This window comes from Protopterus annectens, chromosome 5.part1 (assembly GCF_019279795.1).
Source record: "Protopterus annectens isolate FY-2018-M chromosome 5.part1, PAN1.0, whole genome shotgun sequence".
Lineage (NCBI taxonomy): Eukaryota > Metazoa > Chordata > Ceratodontiformes > Protopteridae > Protopterus > Protopterus annectens.
Window position 1 is genome coordinate 76,600,667 of NC_056736.1, and position 22,538 is coordinate 76,623,204.

The 22,538-nt window shown below is 36.4% G+C and overlaps 1 protein-coding gene across 1 annotated transcript in view; it reads right to left on the reverse strand.

Annotated features, from left to right (window-relative positions):
* OLFML3 (olfactomedin like 3) overlaps positions 1–22,538 on the reverse strand; it is a 77,481-nt gene that overhangs the window by 20,815 nt on the left and 34,128 nt on the right. The window contains exon 2 of the mRNA XM_044072899.1: positions 17,206–17,491. Within this exon, the coding sequence (XP_043928834.1) occupies positions 17,206–17,491 (286 nt within the window). The remainder of the gene's footprint in view (positions 1–17,205; positions 17,492–22,538) is intronic.

Genomic DNA, 22,538 nt, shown 5'->3' on the forward strand with positions numbered 1-22,538 from the left:
AAACTAAACATTTGAAAAAAAGCAGTTACATATAACAGGTGGGAATAATAACTTCTTAACATAATGACACTTTCCTCATAGGAGATTACCAGGCTAATGGCTTAAAGACCCTTACAAGCCTAGCCAATATAACCACATTTTACTCAATATATGGCCCTACGGGCAAGAGGATAACATGGATTTGTTCCTGTGCATTGATTATCTTACAGATTGACCCTGTCCATAAGGGACATAGGCATTAGCCCATGTGTGAATTTGTGATTCCCCATCCATTGATTCAAACTGCATTTGAAGAGGGCTAGGGAATGGCTCTGCTTAATATGAATAGGAAGCCTGTTCCAAAAAAGGGTCGGTCTCTGAGACATGTATCTGTTGCTCCAGCATGTTTTGTTTGAGTTGCTAAGTTTAGATCCCTAGATCAGGTGACCCTTGTGGTATTTCACTTGTGGGTGTGTAGCAGCTTCATCAGGGCTGGATTAGTGAGTATCTTGTATATTATCTTTAAATGTGAATGATCTTATAGATATATACAAAAAAGGAAAAGTTGTGAACTATATTAAAAAAACTGCAGAATGCGAATAGTTATGTTACAGGAGACACATTTTGAATGAACTGAGCCTGTAAACTTGATAAAGAATGGATTTCAGGATGGTGAGTCAGTGGAACATCTGGAACTAAGGAAAAGGGGAATAAATTCTAAGAGGAACTTCAATAGTGATATAAGTAAACAAGATAATAATGGTAGATGTGTAGTACTAATGGGCTACTGGCAAGGGAGGAGGATTACACTGGCATGTAGTTATATTTCACCTAAAACTGCTATACTGGAGCTTAAGAAATTCTGGGAGAAATAATCAGCTTTCAGCAAGGAATATTACTTATAGGTGGGGACTAAGATTTGATTTGCAGCAGTGAGGATGTCTCTGTGGGTTCCAGAAGGGAAATATAAAAAAGAAGGTAGAAGTTTGAAGAAAGTTATGAAAATATTTGGCATGGAAGATGTGAATTCAATATTAGGAGTTTGAAGCAAATTTAAGTATTATTATATTTCACAGGAATATGTACATTTAATTGAAAGTTTTGATATGCATCCAATAACTATTTGACATCCCATGCCAATAATAACTAAAATAAAAATGCAGGGTAATGAAATAAAAATGAGACATTGGTGCTATCTGTGAAAAAGGCAGGACTTTTAAGGTGGGTAGTGAAAATTATTCCTGGGTTATTAGGAAAGATAAACATTTCTTCTGAAAATATAGCTAGGAAGTGGAATAATATTAATGTGGAGTTTAAAATAGGGTAGAAATAAAAGAAAGAGAGATATGGTTAAGAAGTAACAAGAATTATTTAGAGGGACTGACAAAGGTTAAAGTATCGCAGAGTAGGAGGAATCACACAGAGCAAGAAGAGAAGCAATTGCAGAGTGTTAAAGAGAAAATAAAGGACTAACTCAATAATATGCAAGAGTTTAGAAAGACTGCTGTTAAGCAGTTGTTTTTGATAATAACTCCAGAGCACAAAACTTTTAGCAAAACAACTCAGGCAAAAGAAAGTAGAAAGGGTTGTCACCAAGCTTAGAGACCCTATAATAAGGAAGGTAACCCAAGATCCTGTAGAGGAATTAGAAATATCTAGGAAATTTTATGAAAATTTGTATAAAGCAGAGAAATTTGGAAATCAAGTAAATGTACAAATGGAAATGTTTATGGAATAATTAAATATGCCAAGGTTAGAGGAAGATAAGGCTCAATTACTAAAAGTCAGGATAGGAGGAGATGAAATACAAACGGTGATGTATAATCAATCTACAGGGAAGTCTCCAGGAATAGATGGTATTGCTGGGAAAGTTTGGAAGCTAGGAGGGAAGAAACTGATAAAGATATGGAAGGCTTTGTTTAACAGTATTTTAAAAGGAGGAGAATCACCAACATCCTGGAAGAAAGCTGCGGTGGCTGTAATACTAAAGATGGTAAAGACCCATCAGATCCAGCTTCATATAGACCCATTTCAATTCTAAACCATGATTATAAAGTGTTTATATTTATAATGGCTAAAAGAATGGCAAAGGTGATGCCAACATTGAGTGATATGGATCAATGTGGTTTTGTGGAGGGAAGGCAAACATATGACAATTTTAATAGAACAATGATCATCCAAAAGGAAGCAGAATGCAAGAAAATACCACTGTTGTTGGTGGGTCTTGATGTGGAGAAAGCATTTGATAAAGTAAGCTTGGAGTTTATGAGCAGGGCAATGAAAGCATTTGTATTCCCTGATAAAATTGTAAGATTGATTAGAAGGATATATAAAGGATCAGCGGTGAAAATTAAAAGTGGGTGGGTTCCTCTCTGGTAAGTTCTATTTGAGCAGAGGAACCAGGAAGAAGTATCCTCTTTCCCCTTCATTATTTCTGTCATATTTAATACCATTGACAAAGAAAATAAGGGACTCAGAAATTCAAGGATATAATTGGAGTGGTATTCAAGAAAAGCTGGCTTTATTTGCAGATGCTATTATTTTATATCTAATAAAACCAGAAAAGGACATTTCAGTGTTGTGGAACATTTGGAAACACTTTCAAGTCTTTTCAGGATACAGAATTAATGAGGATAAAACAAAGGCAATAACTGTAAACTATGTACCCACGTACAAATTGGTTCAGCAATACCCATATTTATGGGGACACGATAAAATGAAGTACTTAGGGTCATGGGTTTAAAAAGGACTTTGTTATGGCAGCTAAGGATATGTGGGAAGAGAATAAAAAGATAATACAAAAACTGAGAAAGTGTAAGCTTTGTTTTATGGATATAGACAGCAAGATACAAGCAGTCAAAATGTTTTTAGTCCCCTTAGTTTTATACACAGCTCAGGCATATTTTTATCAATCAGAGAAGAAACTGTGGATAGCAATTAATAAAGAGTTCAAGGATTTTGTCTGGAAGGGGAAGATGGCAGGAGTCAAGTAAAATAAGCTAATCCTTCCAATAGAACAAGATGGTTTGGGATTACCTGATTTGAAAAGGTATTTTAGAGATACACAGTTACGGCTCCTGTACACAGCACACATAGAAATCTATAATTCAAAGTGAAAAGAAATGATGAGGAAACGGGGGAAGCACAAGAAACAAGGAGAGACTGAGATTTTCGATGCAGATCCTTAAGGAAAATAACAATAACCATACAGAATATAATATTCATAAAGTAGCAGAAAGTATTCTAAGAACTAAGCCAACATGGGAATGAAGAGATTCTGCCAACAGGGATGACTGTGATTAGGGATACAGGCAATAGGCAAGAGGGGGCTGGAATTTATTAGAGAAAACTGATAAAAGAACCAAGGTATTGGGAGCAAATAATTAGAGAGGGAAATGTAATAGAATATGAAGAGGCCAAGAATTTATTTGGGCAGGGTAAAGACTGGCTTCCCTTTCAAGGACTGCTATCAGAGTATAGGCAAAGAGGAAGGAATAAGGGGATCTTAAGCAAAAGACCAGAAGCTGCTGTTAAAAAAATAATTAATACAGCATACAAAACATTGTATGATAACTATAAGAATCAATCGAAGGAGGTTAGAAAGGATTGCAAAGAAAGACTGGATAAGCAATTCACAAAGAAACAATGTGATATATATGTATGTTTCTCAAATAGCAACAAAGTGTAGAAGATTTAGGATCTTTGCTTGGAAGTGTTTACACGGTATTCTTATACTCCAAGTAGACTTCAAATATCAAATTACACAGGAAAAATGTGAATTGTGTGAACAATACATGTAGAGAAGAAATAAGGCTTAAAAGAAGGTAGGATTTAAATGAACTATGTAATGTTTGACTGCCAATGACTGGAGAGATTATAAATTATGTATAATGTTTACAATTACAATTATGTCAATATGGTTTGTTTTCATTTATGTAAATGCATGATTGCCTATGTCATATGTTATAATTTAATAAAGACGTTTCTTGTTTAAAAGAAAAAAACAGATTAGCAGTAAATGCACTTTAAAAGTGGCATTGGATTCAATATAATCTCATACTCCCCTGCTGTCTTTCAGATTTGTAGTAAGGACAAATCCCAAATGAACTGGGCAATCCAGTAGGACTGCACAGCAAGGAATGCAGCACAAAGCAGGCAGTCAAATACAGCACCTTCTACTCTTTAGCACAATTTAAAAGCTGTACTTAGAAGTCACAGCCAAGTGATTGAAGCTTCTAAAGTGTGGCTTTGTTCACTTTTCCAGCTGGAAATTTGTTTAGTTTACATTACCCGGTGTTGCATATATAACAACTTCTGTAGTGATGGTACTCATATGTAATTCCACTGCAATGTTTGAACACCCTCCCACATATACCATCACCATCATGATGCGGTCTTTGCAACTAGGATTCACACTTTTGCTTAGAAATGATGAGTTTGCAGCTACCGGGTTAGTCAACAACAATAATTTAAGGGTGATGATTATTTTGTTGGTAATTGTAAAGACAGGTGTTCAAGCTGCCTGGACTCTTCAGAAATAACATGATATTATCAAAAAAGTGCTTGTACTTATAGAACAGAAGATATTAATGCTGCAGTTGTCAACCAACAGTTTAAGGCTAAAACTAAGGTATTCTTTGAGAATGAGAGCAGTTTTCAAAGTATACCTTCATTTACTTTTTGAACTGGAAAGTCCATCCATCCATTCATCCACAGTCTCTTTGACGTGGTCTTTATAAGTCTGCTATCATTGGTGCTCAGAAATGAATCAGGGGCTAACAGGTTGCTCACCAACAGTGATTTTAAGGGGCAATGATTAATTTGTGGGTAATGATAGACACAGATACCCCATCTGCCAGGACTCTTCAGAATTAACATGATATTACCAGAAAATTGCTAGTAATAAAAAAAATTAAATATAGATATACGGCCTCAACTACTATTCAATAAAACTAATGAAATGCAGATGTACGGCCTCAACTAGTATTCAATAAAACATGGGAACACCTTTCAGAATTGATGTACTGCCCATTGTGCTGGAAATTACATATTTTCCAGTATAAGCTTATCTCTTATGAGGGACAAAGCTAAGAACCGGACCCCAATACACTTCCACCACCAGTCATATTGTATTTGTTAGGAGTTGGTGAACTGCCTGCAAAAATGTCTCCCATTAAAGGAATATAATACTTTTTATGCATGTTTACTTCACCAAATGGTTTAAAACACCACCAATGTAAAGCACATTCTGTTAAATTAAACAGAGGTTCCTGCAATAACAATTTACTATATTAAATAAAATGCTGTTTTAACCTTACTTATTCAGCATTTCACAGCTATCTTGAATGGGCTCATGGTAGCCTGAATGCATTAGTAATTATCACTTTAGTCCTTGTGTTGTCAGTTAAAGTATTTCAACATAACCTGTCTCCTCACTGGTGGATTACAATAGGGTCATTTTGCGTGGATACCCGGGACTCATGATTTTAAGGGAGCCCATCAGGCTGGATAGCATGCAAAATGAAGTAGTTTTTACTTTTAAAATGTACCTGCACTGCAGAGCTGCATGCCCACTTACAACTGTTTATTCAACAATTCAACAGGAGCAGACACTTGCACGGTCAGGGACTCGGCAGTGTGACAATTGGATACAGACTGTAGTCCTCCATGTCCTGTAACTATTATCAAGAAAAGCAGGTGAGAGCAGATATATTAAATCTAACTAGGTCACTTAGGAAATGATTTGCAATTCACACAAGACTTGAGATGAGACTCAAAGGTAGGAGCAAGGCGACTTTACTTCGGGGTAATCCAAGACCTTTCTGCTTCCTCCTGCCAGCTACCAACTTTCTCTGTCAAAAGTGACACTGGCAGTGGAATGTCTTTGTATGATTTAGGACCTAAGTTATCTCTTTTTATTTATGTTTTTGCACACAATTCCATCAGAAGGGTAATGTGCAGGTAAGAGGATGAGACCTATGTTACAATGAATTGCAACTTGGCATTTCTTGAAATGCAGCTTTATCATTATTTTTTTAACTACTATTTGTGGAGATCACCAGACCAGCCCACACTAGAATCATCTTTCTCAACCGGCCCTGACCTTGCCTTATTTTTGCCCTGCTCTCCATAAAATGTTTGATATTTTTTTTATTTATTTATTTATTTATTTAACATTTGTGTGCTGGGAAAGTTCAACTTGGAACAAAGCCAATTTTCAGCAGAGGCACGAGGAGAAATACTCCAGATGCATGTCTTTGTACTTTGTCTTTGTATACTGTGTTAAATTACAGACAATTACAACTAGTCAATAACTGCAGTCAAGTTTTATACTTCTTATCATTGGGAAAATGTATACTGATGCAAAACCTGCATGTTTTTAATGAATTAGAATAATACTTAGCATGTTTCCCTGATTTTGGGCTTTCATCTCCCCATAATTTTGTACTTTCTAGCTTTGTCCAGTGCAAAATTGTTGAGAGCTCTGCTAAATATAAATGGTCATCCCCTGCCCTACTTATATGTCACTAGTTTACTGCTGCTTCTTGCACTTTAAAAGACAAAAAGCAAATGGACTGAGCTTTGATGACATAATAAACACATTATTAAAAAGGTAAGGATACTTGTCTCAAGTTGTGAGAGTTTTTCCTTCCCCTTTCAGTATCTTGTTTCTTTGTTTTGTTACAACCCAAGATGTATTGCTGCTCCTGTTCCAGTCCTAGCCTAGCTTGACAAACTGGGTCCAGGTCTGAAAGTGAAGCAGACTAGTGCCATGCAGCGTTTAAGTAAAACTTTTCTTAATTCTTCTAAATCTCACATACATTTGTGCAGAGAAATGGGAAGAGAATGGGATGCACGTGGTCATTTTTGGCATACATTAGTGCCTTTCAGGCGTACCTGTGGATCTGCAGAGTTATTTATTACACACTTTTTTTCCAGAACCCGTTCACTCGGCTTTTTCTCTCATTCTTTTCTTACAATAGGAAGACTCTCCAAGTCCGACAGACAATGAATGAAGTGCAGGAAGGTTTCTCTCTACTTTATTTTGCAGCATCTATTCCAAGCAAAGTGAACAACTCCTGATTTAATATGTCGCAGATATGATTGGGAAGCTTGTCCCGTCATATCTGAGTAACGGGGACAACAGCAGTTAGCTGGTGAAGAGTGTGGCGTGCATGCTTTAAAAAAAATAATGGGAACTGGCCATGGAAAGGGGAATCACCTGCTATCACAGGAAACAAACCTTCAGCCATTTTGTACTGTGGTGGTTACAAAGAGGGTACACAGACAGCATCATAGCCCTCAATAGTTTCGATTTTTGCATAATGCCCAGGTATTTGCTTCACACTTTTGATCTGTATTTCATAAAGGTCTTGGTTTTCTGGCAAATCTTTGAAGACTGAAATCACTAAATACTGAAACACATTGGAGTTTAAGACTTCATATACCTCTAAAAATGCATGCTAGTGCAAAACCTGTTATTTAAGCAACTTTCTTAATTTATGAGAGCAGTATTTAAAATCTGTCCCTATTTCTGTGCCTGTCGCTCTCGCATTACGTTTGGCTTTGTCCAGATTTCTCATGCAAAGATGTTGAAAAGTATGGACAGCGTGTGCTGGTAGTCAGGGCTGAGCTGTTTACCCAAGAGGAAGTTTGTGTCTAAATTATATAATTTAAATTTCCAGGCTAGGTTGTGTCACTTGCATTAACACACTGATAAGGTTCAGGGACTTCTTTCAGCAGAAAGGAACATACCACCACAGACTTGTGCAATGTTGTTGTCATTCCTTTCTGGGATAGACAAATTAAGCACCTGCTGCTGCATATTTGTAGACTACATACCTCCCCTCATGGCACCAACTGAAGAAAATGTTTGATATGGCCAGTGTAGTGGTGCAGCAGTTAGTGCTGTTGCCTCACAACAAGAGGTTCTCCGGTTCAATTCTCGGCAGGGGTGCCTTCTGTGCGGAGTCTGCATGTCCTCCCAGCATTCATGTGGGTTTCCTCCAGGTGCTCTGGTTTCCACCCACATTCCAAAGATATGTCTCTAGAGAGTTTCTCGCAGCGCTCTGGCTTACTGTTATGAAATTCTTTAAAATGAACTGCCACTGGGCTGGTTAACTTGCTTTTCCTTATATCTCTTATGTGTTCTTTGAGTCTACATGAAAACTGTCTTTTACTTTCCCCCCACATAACATTTTTTACAGGGACATTTTAAACCATATATGATTTTCTCTGTATTACAACTATAAATGCCTCTTACTTGGAACCTTTTTCCATTAATATCTGTGAATTCTTTTATTATGAACTCACATATACTACATTTTCCACATGAAAATGTTCCTAACATTTCCTGCCCAGTGGCAGTTCATTTTAAAGAATTTCATAACAGTAACCCGGAGGAGTTACAAGCAACTATTTTGGAAAAAGTGGAAACTAATGAATTAATGGTAGAGCAACACATAAAAAATGTATTAAGAAAAAAAGAAACAATGTTGATTCTAAAGTTCGATACTATGAGCCCTAGAGGCTTGAATCGAGAATGCACTTGGAAGTGTGTTGTATAATGTAATTAAGTAATTTATAATTGATTAATTGTTTTGTTAATGAAATAATTTATCCAGTTTAAAAAGTATATAAGCTCTGGTTTTAGTGTGTGTGATTGTACTCTGTTAAAGGCTTTATATAGTCGAGGCGCTAGAGAATTAACATGGATTTTAATAAAAAAAGAATTATTTTTTCATTGGTCGGTTCTGTGTGGTATTCATTCAACTGTGTGCTGCTTTTGGTGTGGTTTACAAAGTTACATGGCCAGTGATTCATATACGGCTCTGCCATGAGTCTTCAGGGAAACCTCTATGGATTTAACACAGAAATCCAATGACAATTTACTAACGTCAGTGAATGGAGGAGCAAGGAGCTCTGCAACGGCCGTGAATACTCGGGGCAGAGAAGAGAATGTAAATGTGTTAGAACCCACTACATTGGTATTTAGTAAGTGGGAAGAGGAAAGGAGAACCAAACAACAAAACCCTTTTTCTCGAATTGGTTGTAAAAAACGAGATGTCAATGGCACCGGAGATACAGGAGATGTTTGTGCCGGCTGAAAAGCTGTTCTTCAAAGAAACTGCAGTATTCCTAAATATTCAAAGCCCCCAAAGGTATGTGGAAATTGAAGTCACACCTAGGGGGTGAAGAGCAACAAAAAATCCCTTCACCCCCTTTGATTTCTCCTCAGGGGAAGACAAAATGTTTTATGAAAGATGGGAAGCAGCTGCACACAAATGCAGTTTAGAATGGGTGCAGATATTGGTGGAGGGGGTTACCTTAAAAAACAAAAATTGAGGGATGAAATCAAGGAAGTGTGTAAGGACATTGGTAACAAGACTGTAGGTGATGAATTACAGCAATTTCTTCCTAAAATTAATGAACAGTTGTTGGGGTATGAAAAAGACATAATAGAAAGAAAGAAAAACAAATTGTTTAGAGATTTGAGAGACTATGAATATAAACAAGCTTTCTAAGTGTCAACCAATCCCAAGGCGAGATAACAGAGGGTGCAGTTTGAGGAAGGTGGTAAGGGTGTGAATTGAACTGGGCGGGTCTATACCTCGGGTGAAAGTGGAGCATCCATGACAGAAGGAGAAATGGACCAGGAGGATTATCCAGCCTTGCTATGACCAGGGAATGGACAATATATGAAAACTTTTCGTGAAAACCAGGGAAACAGAAAAAGAGGTTGGAATAGAGGAGAACATTACAAGGACTACAATTTTCAAAGGACTGTCAAACGAGGTAAATTGAACTAAAAAAACTGCTTTGGCAGAATGTGGTTATGTAGTCAATTTATCAGGATGCTCATTAACAGACAGTGAAATGAGCATTCTGAATATGGGATTAAAATTTGTTCCAACAGTATTCCCCAGGTTACATGAATTGAAATGTGATGTTTGTTGTTTTAGTCGTAAATTACATTTAATTAATTATTTTAAAGAAAGTAAGAATTTGTCACAGAATAGTGATAATAGTAGTGAATCTGACAATAGTAATGTGAGTTTTTACTTTTGTTGTTTGGAAGATGAAGTAAATGCATATTGCAAACTAAACACCGAATCAGTGCAAGTAAAAAGTGTATTCATGCCGCCACAAACAAATAACAGTATAAAACAATTTGGGATATTTTTAAATTATGGTTTAGAAAGGGAATATTCAACATCTGATAGGGGACGTGTGAACTATAACTTAACCAAAAAACAATGGAATAGTTTAAAAGATCTGATTCAACATAAAGAGTTAATATTTAAACCAGCGGACAAAGGTAGTAAACTGGTGATTTTACATTTTACTCAATACTTATCCATGTGCTATGAACATTTAAATAATGAGCATGTTTATAAAAATGTTAATATAAATGAATATAACAAAGTTGGGAAAGAATATAATGAACTGATTAACAAAGGAATGAGGCTTCATTATTTTTCATTACAAGATGTACAGCAGAAATTTAGGATTAAAAATGCAACAATGGCTCAATTTTTTTTGTGTCCCAAACATATACAAGGATTTGGTCAACCCCCCTGGACGACCTATATTCAGCCTGTGGTTATTTTTTACATAACATAGCATGTTTCTTGTACTGTTTTATGTTACCAACTGTGGAGAAAATGTTTTCTTATATCAAAGATGTTTTTGACTTCCTAGGTAAGATCGAGGAAATTATATGGTCAGAAGAAATGTATTTTATTGTAATGGATGTTGTAAGTTTATATACTAACATCAAGCACAAAGATGGTATTAAAGCTGTAAATTTAGATTTTTTTGTGTTTAAAGAGCAATATATTTGAATTTAATGGCTGCCTGTATAGACAGTTACAAGGTACAGCTATGGGGGCAGCTTTTACCCCTACTTATGCAAATATATTCATGGGACATTTTGAAAGTTGGTATATTTACACTACTGAATTTTATAAAGAACATGTAGTTAAATATTTTAGATACATTGACGATTTGATCTTTGTGTGTAAAAGAGGACACAGTAAGGCTGAAGCATTTATTAACAAGTTACATAATAATGAAGTGGGAACAGAAAAAGAGGTTGGTATGGAGGAGAACATTACGAGGACTACAATTTTCAAAGGACTGTCAAACGAGGTAAATGGAACTAAAAAAACTGCTTTGGCAGAATGTGGTTATGTAGTCAATTTATCAGGATACTCATTAACGGACAGATGGGTTACAAATAGGTGATGAAGTTCATTACTTGGATGTTGATGTTATGGGCAGGAAAAACTGTAAGTTAAGAACAAAAATACATAGAAAGTTCTCAGAAACAAATTTTGTGTTACATGGTTCCAGTTGCCATCCCCCACATACTATAAAATCCATCCCATATGGAGAATTCCTCAGGGTAAGAAGGCTATGTAGCAACCCTATAAATAAGGAAACGGAAGAAACTTTCCATAAGTTTTGTGAGAGAGGATATCCAAGAGTAGAAGTGGAACAGGGACTGGAAAAAGTAGCAAAGTGGAACCAGAGGAGTGGCAACAAACAGGAAAAAAAGGAAAATAGAAGCGAACAGGAACATATATATTTTACTTCAACATTTTCAGTTTTTTCAGAGGTAGTAAAAGAACAAGTAAAATATTTTTGGATAAAACTAAAAGGGGAGGTTGATTTTTTACAAAATAAAAACATTAGCTTCTCCTTTAGAAGAGGCAGAAGCATAAACGATGTTTTAGTACATGGGAAGTGTAGAATGCCTCCAATAGGGCTACTTCCATCTCCAGAAATGTTAGGAACATTTTCATGAGGAAAACGTAGTATATGTGAGTTAAAATGTAGTATGTGTGAGTTAAAATGTAGTATATGTGAGTTAAAATGTAGTATGTGTGAGTTAAAATGTAGTATATGTGAGTTAAAATGTAGTATATGTGAGTTTATAGTAAAAGAATTCACAGATATCAATGGAAAAAAAGTTTCAAGCAAGAGGCATTTATAGTTGTAATACAGAGAAAATCATATATGGTTTAAAATGTCCCTGTAAAAAATGTTATGTGGGGGAAAGTAAAAGACAGTTTTCATGTAGACTCAAAGAACACACAAGAGACATAAAAAGCAAGTTAACTAGTCCCGTGGCAGTTCATTTTAAAGAATTTCATAACAGTAACCTGGAGGGGTTACAAGCAACTATTTTGGAAAAAGTGGAAACTAATGAATTAATGGTAGAGCAACACATAAAAAATGTATTAAGAAAAAAAGAAACAATGTTGATTCTAAAGTTCGATACTATGAGCCCTAGAGGTTTGAATCGAGAATGCACTTGGAAGTGTTTGGTATAATGCAATTAAGTAATTTATAATTGATTAATTGTTTTGTTAATGAAATAATTTATCCAGTTTAAAAAGTATATAAGCTCTGGTTTTAGTGTGTGTGATTGTACTCTGTTAAAGGCTTTATATAGTCGAGGCACTAGAGAATTAACATGGATTTTAATAAAAAAAGAATTATTTTTTCATTGATCGCTTCTGTGTGGTAATCGTTCAACTGTGTGCTGCTTTTGGTGTGGTTTACAAAGTTAAATGGCTAGTGATTCGTATACGGCTCTGCCGACAGTTTTCAGGGAAACCACTATGGATTTAACACAGAAATCCATTGACAATTTTCTAACATCAGTGAATGGAGGAGCAGGGAGCTCTGCAATGGCCATGAATACTCGGGCAGAGAAGTGAATGTAAATGTGTTAGAACCCACTACATTTGTATTTAGTAAGTGGTAAGAGGAAAGGAGAACCAAACAACAAAACCCTTTTTCTCTAATTGGTCGGAAAAATAAGATGTCAACGGCACCGGAGATACAGGAGATGTTTGTGCGGGCTGAAAAGCTGTTCTTCAAAGAAACTGCAGTATTCCTAAATATTCAAAGCCCCCAAAGGTATGTAAAACTTGAAGTCACACATAGGGGGTGAAGAGCAACAAAAAATCCCTCCACCCCCTTTGATTTGTCCTCAGGGGAAGACAAAATGTTTTATGAGAGATAGGTCACAGCTGCACACAAATGCAGCTTAGAATGGGTGCAGATATTGGTGGAGGGGGTTACCTTAAAAAAACAAAAATTGAGGGATGAAATCAAGGAAGTGTGTAAGGACATTGGTAACAAGACTGTAGGTGATGAATTACAGCAATTTCTTACTAAAATTAATGAACAGTTGTTGGGGTATGAAAAAGACGTAATAGAAAGAAACAAAAACAAATTGTTTAGAGATTTGAGAGACTATGAATATAAACAAGCTTTCCAAGTGTCAGCCAATCCCAAGGCGAGATAACAGAGGATGCAGTTCGAGGAAGGTGGTAAGAGTGTGAATAGAACTGGGCGGGTCTATACCTCAGGTGAAAGTGGAGCATCTATGACAGAAGGAGAAATGGACCAGGAGGATTATCCAGCCTTGCTACGACCAGGGAAAGGACAATATATGAAAACTTTTCATGAGAACCAGGGAAACAGAAAAAGAGGTTGGAATGGAGGAGAACATTACAAGGACTACAATTTTCAAAGGACTGTCAAACGAGGTAAATGGAACTAAAAAACAGTTTTGTCAGAATGTGGTTATGTAGTCAATTTATCAGGATGCTCATTAACAGACAGTGAAATGAGCATTCTGAATATGGGATTAAAATTTATTCCAACAGTATTCCCCAGGTTGCATGAATTGAAATATGATGTTTGTTGTTTTAGTCGTAAATTACATTTAATTAATTATTTTAAAGAAAGTAAGAATTTGCCACAGAATAGTGATAATAGTAGTGAATCTGACAATAGTAATGTGAGTTTTTACTTTTGTTGTTCGGAAGATGAAGTAAATGCATATTTCAAACTAAACACAAAATCAGTGCAAGAAAAAAGTGTATTCATGCTGCCAGAAACAAATAACAGTATAAAACAATTTGTGATATTTTTAAATTATGGTTCAGAAAGGGAATATTCAACATCTGATAGGGGACATGTGAACTATAACTTAACCAAAAAACAATGGAACAGTTTAAAAGATCTGATTCAACATAAAGAGTTAATATTTAAACCAGTGGACAAAGGTAGTAAACTGGTGATTTTACATTTTACTCAATACTTATCCATGTGCTATGAACATTTAAATAATGAGCATGTTTATAAAAATGTTAATATAGATGAATATAACAAAGATGGGAAAGAATATAATGAATTGATTAACAAAGGAATGAGGTTTCATTATTTTTCATTACAAGATGTACAGCAGAAATTTAGGTTTAAAAATGCAACAATGGCTCAATTTTTTTTGTGTCCCAAAAATACACAAGGATTTGGTCAACCCCCCCTGGATGGCCTATAGTTTCAGCCTGTGGTTATTTTTTACATAACATAGCATGTTTCTTGCACTGTTTGCTGTTACCAACTGTGGAGAAAATGTTTCTTATATCAAAGATGTTTTTGACTTCCTAGGTAAGATCAAGGAAATTATATGGTCAGAAGAAATGTATTTTATTGTAATGGATGTTCTAAGTTTATATACTAACATCAAGCACAAAGATGGTATTAAAGCTGTCAATTTTGATTTTTCTGTGTTTAAAGAACAATATATTTGAATTTAATGGCTGCCTGTATAGACAGTTACAAGGTACAGCTATGGGGGCAGCTTTTACCCCTACTTATGCAAATATATTCATGGGACATTTTGAAAGTCGGTATATTTACACTACTGAATTTTATAAAGAACATGTAGTTAAATATTTTAGATACATTGACAATTTGATCTTTGTGTGTAAAGGGGGACAGAATAAGGTTGAAGCATTTATTAACAAGTCACATGATAATGAAGTGGGAGTAAGTTTTGATGGGTTACAGATAGGTGATGAAGTTTATTACTTGGATGTTGATGTTATGGGCAGGAAAAACTGTAAGTTAAGAACAAAAATACATAAAAAGTTCTCAGAAACAAATTTTGTGTTACATGGTTCCAGTTGCCACACCCCACATACTATAAAATCCATCCCATATGGAGAATTCCTCAGGGTAAGAAGGCTATGTAGCAACCCTATAGATATGGAAACAGAAGAAACTTTCCATAAGTTTTGTGAGAGAGGATATCCAAGAGTAGAAGTGGAACAGGGATTGGAAAAAGTAGCAAAGTGGAACCAGAGGAGTGGCAACAAACAGGAAAAAAAGGAAAATAGAAGCGAACAGGAACGTATATATTTTACTTCAACATTTTCAGTTTTTTCAGAGGTAGTAAAAGAACAAGTAAAATATTCTTGGATAAAACTAAAAGGGGGGGTTGATTTTTTACAAAATAAAAACATTAGCTTCTCCTTTAGAAGAGGCAGAAGCATAAACGATTTTTTAGTACATGGGAAGTGTAGAATGCCTCCAATAGTGCTACTTCCATCTCCAGAAATGTTAGGAACATTTTCATGAGAAAAATGTAGTATATGTGAGTTAAAATGTAGTATATGTGAGCTAAAATGTAGTATATGTGAGTTAAAATGTAGTATGTGTGAGTTAAAATGTAGTATATGTGAGTTAAAATGTAGTATATGTGAGTTTATAGTAAAAGAATTCACAGATATCAATGGAAAAAAGTTTCAAGCAAGAGGCATTTATAGTTGTAATACAGAGAAAATCATATATGGTTTAAAATGTCCCTGTAAAAAATGTTATGTTGGGGAAAGTAAAAGACAGTTTTCATGTAGATTCAAAGAACACATAAGAGACATAAGGAAAAGCAAGTTAACTAGTCCCGTGGCAGTTCATTTTAAAGAATTTTAAAACAGTAACCCGGAGGGGTTACAAGCAACTATTTTGGAAAAAGTGGAAACTAATGAATTAATGGTAGAGCAACACATAAAAAATGTATTAAGAAAAAAAGAAACAATGTTGATTCTAAAGTTCGATACTATGAGCCCTAGAAGCTTGAATCGAGAATGCACTTGGAAGTGTTTGGTATAATGTAATTAAGTCATTTATAATTGATTAATTGTTTTGTTATGAAATAATTTATCCAGTTTAACAGGTATATAAGCTCTGGTTTTAGTGTGTGTGATTGTACTCTGTTAAAGGCTTTATATAGTCGAGGCGCTAGAGAATTAACATGTAATTTAATAAAAAAAGAATTATTTTTTCATTGATCGGTTCTGTGTGGTATTCGTTCAGCTGTATGCTGCTTTTGGTGTGGTTTACAAACTTTGTATTTCTGTCTTCACTTCCTGTTGAAATAGTTTAGACAGGTAGCGTTGCTTTGTTTTCAGTGATGTATATTAATTTAAGGTTGAAAATTGGGAAGCTGAGCTGAAGCATGTACAGAATTTTGTACCGTCTCTTTTTTTTCAGAGTTAATGCAAAGACCTTCGAGCATTACAAAACAGATATAATTTAAAACAATCACATAGCATATATTTAATAAGGAAGGTGACTCTATACAGGCATTTAGTTCTATGCATATGTGTAGTCACCTGAAGCAACAAGTTGGAGAAAACAGGGAGGTTGGTTAAGTGGTTGAGGATGGGGGGGTCCATAGAACGGAAACAGCTTGGGGCCCAAAGTATACTTAACCTGCTCCTGTCTATTCTGACTCAGTGAGTAATACCACATGCATTTTAACAGATTCTGGATGAATATACTGTTATAAGAGTTAACTTATGTCTCAGTTAGTACACTGGTGGTAACATAATCCCACAAGCACACTGTCGGGACTAACAATGCTCTATTTTAAAGCTGTAAGACGCACTTCTAGAGATCTGCTTTAACTCTTTTGACAACATCCAGTTGCACATTGTGTAACCATAAGTATATAATTTAAGTGCCATCTACTTTCAAATCCAATGAAAACAAGCTTTGTCTAACTGAGCTGGTAAGGTATTCCGTTTCACACATCTGGTCTAAATATATTAGCCATATGTGTGATTTAACACTAGTAAATAGTAGTACCTATTTTCCTAAAAGACACTGGTTAATCCAGAACTCAGTTTCTGAAATCACACCTATTGTCCCAGATTTGACAAATGTAAACTTAAACAAATGATTGTTCAGCTGTTATAATCAGTACACTTGGACTGCATTATTGGTCCATATAGTATGCAAAAGGTTGTATTGCATATTTAAACACATTAGAATCAGATTCATCCATTTAAATGACACAGTCATATATATGATTCTGCCTCCAACCACACAACATGAAACATTCACTAAGAAGCAGTTTACCTGTAATCTTATCATATTTTTCGTTTCGCTTTTTCTGAACCTTCTTAGCTTTCCTTTCAACAACTTTGTCATCCACTTCTAAACACGGAGTGACGGGGTTTTGACTCTCCAGATAATCCACCTCACGCTCTAAGCGTTCAATACGAGCATTCGCATTGAGTAACTCACTCCTCAGTTCTTCTTTATCTTTTTCATAATTTTCTACCATTGTCAAAATATGCTTCTTAAAATCCCGAAGTTCTGACGAATAGATTCCACTCTGGTCATGAAACTGTGTGATTCTGTCCTAAGAGGAAAGATCAGTTGTTATCAGTAAGCATTTTTCACTCAAAAAGGAGAGCATTTTTGTTACTCTAATTTGCATAAACACTGTGGATATACATAACACAGCCTATACCAATCGCCAAAGGTCCTTACTCATACAGCATGTAGTCAAGTAGCAATTGAGTCTTATCTTGAAACATATCATGTCCATGTGTGCTTTGTTTGTTTACATCATAAAAATAGCATACATCAGTACTGTATGCAGACTAAGAGACATGCAAACAGTTTGAGTGAACTTTAAAATGCTAACAACTTGACAGCATGTCCACGTTTGACAAGCATGAAAAATAACAGAGTACATTCAAATCTTGAATGTTATATTTACAATTTTTCTATATTTTGCCATCTTTTAAAAGAAGACTTCTGTGATAACACCAGGCAGATTATTGTAAAAAAATTTGTTCAACAGACTGTCAGTCACAATGATAAAGCCACAAGTGTTTTTTTAATAAATTACTTGCAGAATGTGATGTAGGTATCAAAAATGAAAGAGTGCTAAACATTAAACTACAATTTACACAGTGCAGATTCTGGGATGTCAATGATAAATTAAAGTATAAAGTGCTGTCATATTTCAAAACCATCTGTGATCCCAGTACCTAATAAGTTACAAGTTTTTTCATCTTTCATTTCTAACACATCCTCTATCTTTAGGGTAAGGAACAAAATAAGTGTAGACAGGAAAATATTATTTGTACAGGCAGGCATTTCCCTCCTATAATAGTGAAATATCAAAAAAATTCCATTTAATGATCTGGGATTGCACAGATACATGTATTGTACGTGTTTGTACATGTGTGTATATAGCTATATTTGTTACAATTTCCTATTTTGAATGAGATCATTTAATAAATTAAAATATGTTTCTTGAAGTAGATAATCATAATGCAGACTTTCTATCCTAAACAGACAAAGTACATACTTGTGATGTTCACAGCATTGTTAGTTTGATGTCAAGTTAATGTGTAGTCCCTTGCCTCATGATGTCAGTGATGTTGTCTGCCTTTCAAATAGGTAGAAAAGTTTTAACAACCTCTTGATAGTACATGACTGGTAAGTCTTGTAGGGTGTTAGCTATATGTTATCATCCTTCAAACCTTTTTTAGTTAATTAAGTTTCCCAGATCAATGAAATCACCATTTGTAATTTGCAACACAGTCATTATAAACATTCATTCCAGATATCACCCCACAGCAAAAATCATTCCTCATATTCAACAGTTGACATCTACCTTAATATTTCAGAAACAATTTCCAGAGGCATGCTGCATACTGATACTTCAAGACATCCCAAAGATCCATTATAAAGTAAGCTCTTAAACTCTACAACACCGCATTCCTCAAAACCTGCCACACGTGAATGTATAAACACATATAACTGGAACTCTTTTCCTGACGATCTCTCTTCCATCTCCTCTCCTCACTGCGTTAAAACCCAGCTCAAAACTTTCCTTAGAACCCACTGGTTCTGCCCCTGCATAAACCCTGACTAACATTTCCGTCTATTTCTACCACTTCCACCTTTTCTGCCTACTAATTTTTTTTTTAGTCCACAAGTAAATTGACTGTTAGTATGTTAATGTCCTAACTTTTGCTCCTGACAGAACTTGACACTTTAAATGCTCATTAGCTAAAATGTTACTCTGTAATTCTGTTTATAAATGAAAGTATTTTTGGAGCTTTTCTCCCCGGGCCTCCACTGAAAATGGACTCAATATCCAGCTGGACCAGCCCGGTCAACAAATGTAAAATAAAAATAAAATAAAAACTATGTTAAACTAACATATTCTGCTACACCTCCTACTGTATCTGCTACCAAGGAAAAACTATATTCAAATGCAATCCACAGGGTAAAGTTCCTGAGTGAATGTAAGTCAAGTGGTGAGGGATGTGCAGAGATTGTTACGGAAGCTCTGCGCTATGTTTGCTGCGGGGTGGTGTTGAGGTCTACCGCTCTGTGAGATGTGTACACCATGGAAAGCTTCACATATAGGTGTGAGATTCCACCAGTTAAACAGCAGTTCTAATCTTACACTAGCTTTGCCAGATGGCACTGGTCTCCATGATTGTAACTGCTGGGATAATTAAGGCTGCTCTCATGGCTATATCAATGTCTAAATACCAAGGGCAGTTGATTAAAAACAATGTAATGTCTTTGAACAATTCACGTATGCAGGAAGGGATCTCTTCACTGTCACACTTGTACTTTCCCTATACAGAACATGCTGCCTGCAGATTATACAAATACGACTGTGCATTTTATATTTCATCCCATTGTAAATGCTATCCAGGCTGTTCTTTACAGTTTTTAACTGTTATTTGCCTGCAGCATGGGCTGTGACTGAAAAACACTTGTGAAGGATTAGTTCAATGATCTGCGTACCTGTCATTAAACACAAACACGGTCTCCAGTTCTTAAACAACATTTGTCTTTATATATGTGGTTATAGCTAACTTGGCAATATTCCATGACCAATGCTAACAGTGATTAAAAATTACAAGTCTCTTACCAGCATTTGGGGGAAAACTTTAATCATGTAACCCAAAAGCTGGCCAGCTGGCAGCAATATTATCTTTATTAAAGTGCTTTTGTTTGCTGTTAAACTGGTAAGTTTTCATGCAACTTCAGATACATGTTAAAAGTAACTAAAGAAATATGTGCTAGAGCTGAACTGTGAGTTGCAGTGGAGCTGAACTGCAACAGGTTAAAAAGTTTGGTGAATAAAATAACAGCTTGCGAGTGAACTTTAAAAGACTAATCCTTCAGGAAACTCAAATTGTTATATACTACATAAAGTTTATGGTTGACAGGAAATGCAGATAATGCAAAATTCAAACCCACCACCGTAAACAGCACAAGTAAAAAAGTGAGGGTTATGCTACTCAATGCCAGGAGTTTAAATCTCAAAATGCATGCGCTCAAAGTACTCCTAAGTATGGAGAACATCGACATCTGTGCAGTAACTGAAACCTGGTTCAAGCCTCCAGAGAGCATTCCAGCACTACTGGGCTACAACTCATACCACACATTTTGGTCACAGAACACGGACCAAAACACAAAAGGAGGGGGTGTATCCATATTCATCAAGGATACTCACACCTCCAGGTTAGTGGCACAGCATGATACCTCTGAGATCATCCATGTGCAACTATCATCGGGCAAATCTGCAATACAAATTGTGGCCTGCTACAGATCACCCTCCATGACCCAGGACCACCACTCCGCCTTTCTGGATACACTGGAAAACATGAAGGTCCTACCAAACACCCTGATATTAGGTGATTTCAATTACCCTACCATTAACTGGGAAAACTACTTGAATACAAACTCCTAGGCTCAGCGCTTCCTGTAATTTATCAACTCAAATGCCCTGGATCAGCTGGTAAACTCCCCTACCAGAGGCCACAACATATTGGACCTGGTCATCAACCACATGGGTGACAGGTGTTCCGTATCAGAGGTCAACCCGTCACTGGTTAGATCAGACCATAAACTAATCACCCTGGATGACCACACCCCACCACCACCCCCAACCAAGGAAACCACGGTGAAAAACTTTTCTAAAGTAAACTTCACCTTACTTAAGGCAGAGGTGGTAAGTTTCACAGCCCCCATGCTAAAGGATAACACTGCCCAAGATACAGCATCCTTTAAAATTGCACTCTATGAGCACCTACAAGGATGCATGGATTGTGCCATCCCTAGCAAGACCAAGACTCACTCCCCTAAGTGAAGGAAACCAGTCTGGTGGACCCCTGCCATAAACACGTTATAAAACAGAAGGAGGAAACTAGTTCAGAAAAAAAGCAAATCCCAAGAAGGAAAGACATCCCTGATCAGTATCAGTAAGAAACTAAGGTCCCTCATAAAATCATCCAAGGCTAACTTCAAAATAAAAATAGCCAAGGATTCGAAAGATAACCACAAAGCCTTCTTTAGCTATGTCAAGAATCTAAGTGGCAACTCGCAGATATGCTCTGAGCTAGTGGAAAATAGCACAAAATATACTGAACCTACTGATATTGCCAATATCCTGGCAGATAGATTCAGTGCAAACTTCACCTCCCTCTCACCTTCAAAAGGGCCCACAACAATACCGGAAAAGTGTAGTGTCCCAGAAATCACAGAAGCACAGGTGAAAACAGCCCTTTCAAAAGCCAAAAACACAGCATCAATGGGGCCAGAAGCTGTCCCAGGCTGTGTCTTACACGAACTACAGAACGAACTAACCCCCCACCGAAACACGCTGTTCAACCTCAGCCTCTCCACAGGCTATGTGCCCATAGAATGGTGCACAGCAACAGTTATTCTGCTCCACAAAGGAGGGGCCACAACTGACCATGGTAACTATCGACCCCATAAGCCTGACTAGCCTGGTCTGCAAGACTATGGAGCGCATCATCATGGAACTCATTAACAAAGACATTTGGGAACCTCCAAACACTTGACTTGACCCAGTTCAGCTTTGTTAAGGGCAGATCATGCCTACTAAACCTAGTTGACTTCTTCAAGACAGTCACCAAGGCCATAGACGAGGGAAAGGTGGTTCACACAGCCTACCTTGATCTCGCCAAGGTGTTTGACACCATTCCTCACTCGGGTATTATAGAAAAACTCACCAGCCTGAACATAAACCCCTACGTCACAAGATGGGTTGCCAACTGGCTTACAGACAGAACTCATACAGTAAGAATAGCGGGCTCTAGGTCTGACTTTAAACCAGTTACAAGTGGTGTCCCACAAGGCTTGTTTCTGGAACCCCTACTGTTCGGCATATATTTATCAGAAGTACAGGCAAACACAGGAGGACTATGGCTTACCAAGTTAGCCGATGACTGCAAACTGGGAGCCATAACTGACTCTCCGGCTGACACGGACATCCTTCAAAAAGGCCTTACTGAGACAGACACCTGGCTTCAAGCTAAATGTCAAAAAATGCATAGTCATCCCGCAAAAAAAAAACACCCACGAATTACCACATAGGCGGTTGTTACAAAACATAATTTGTT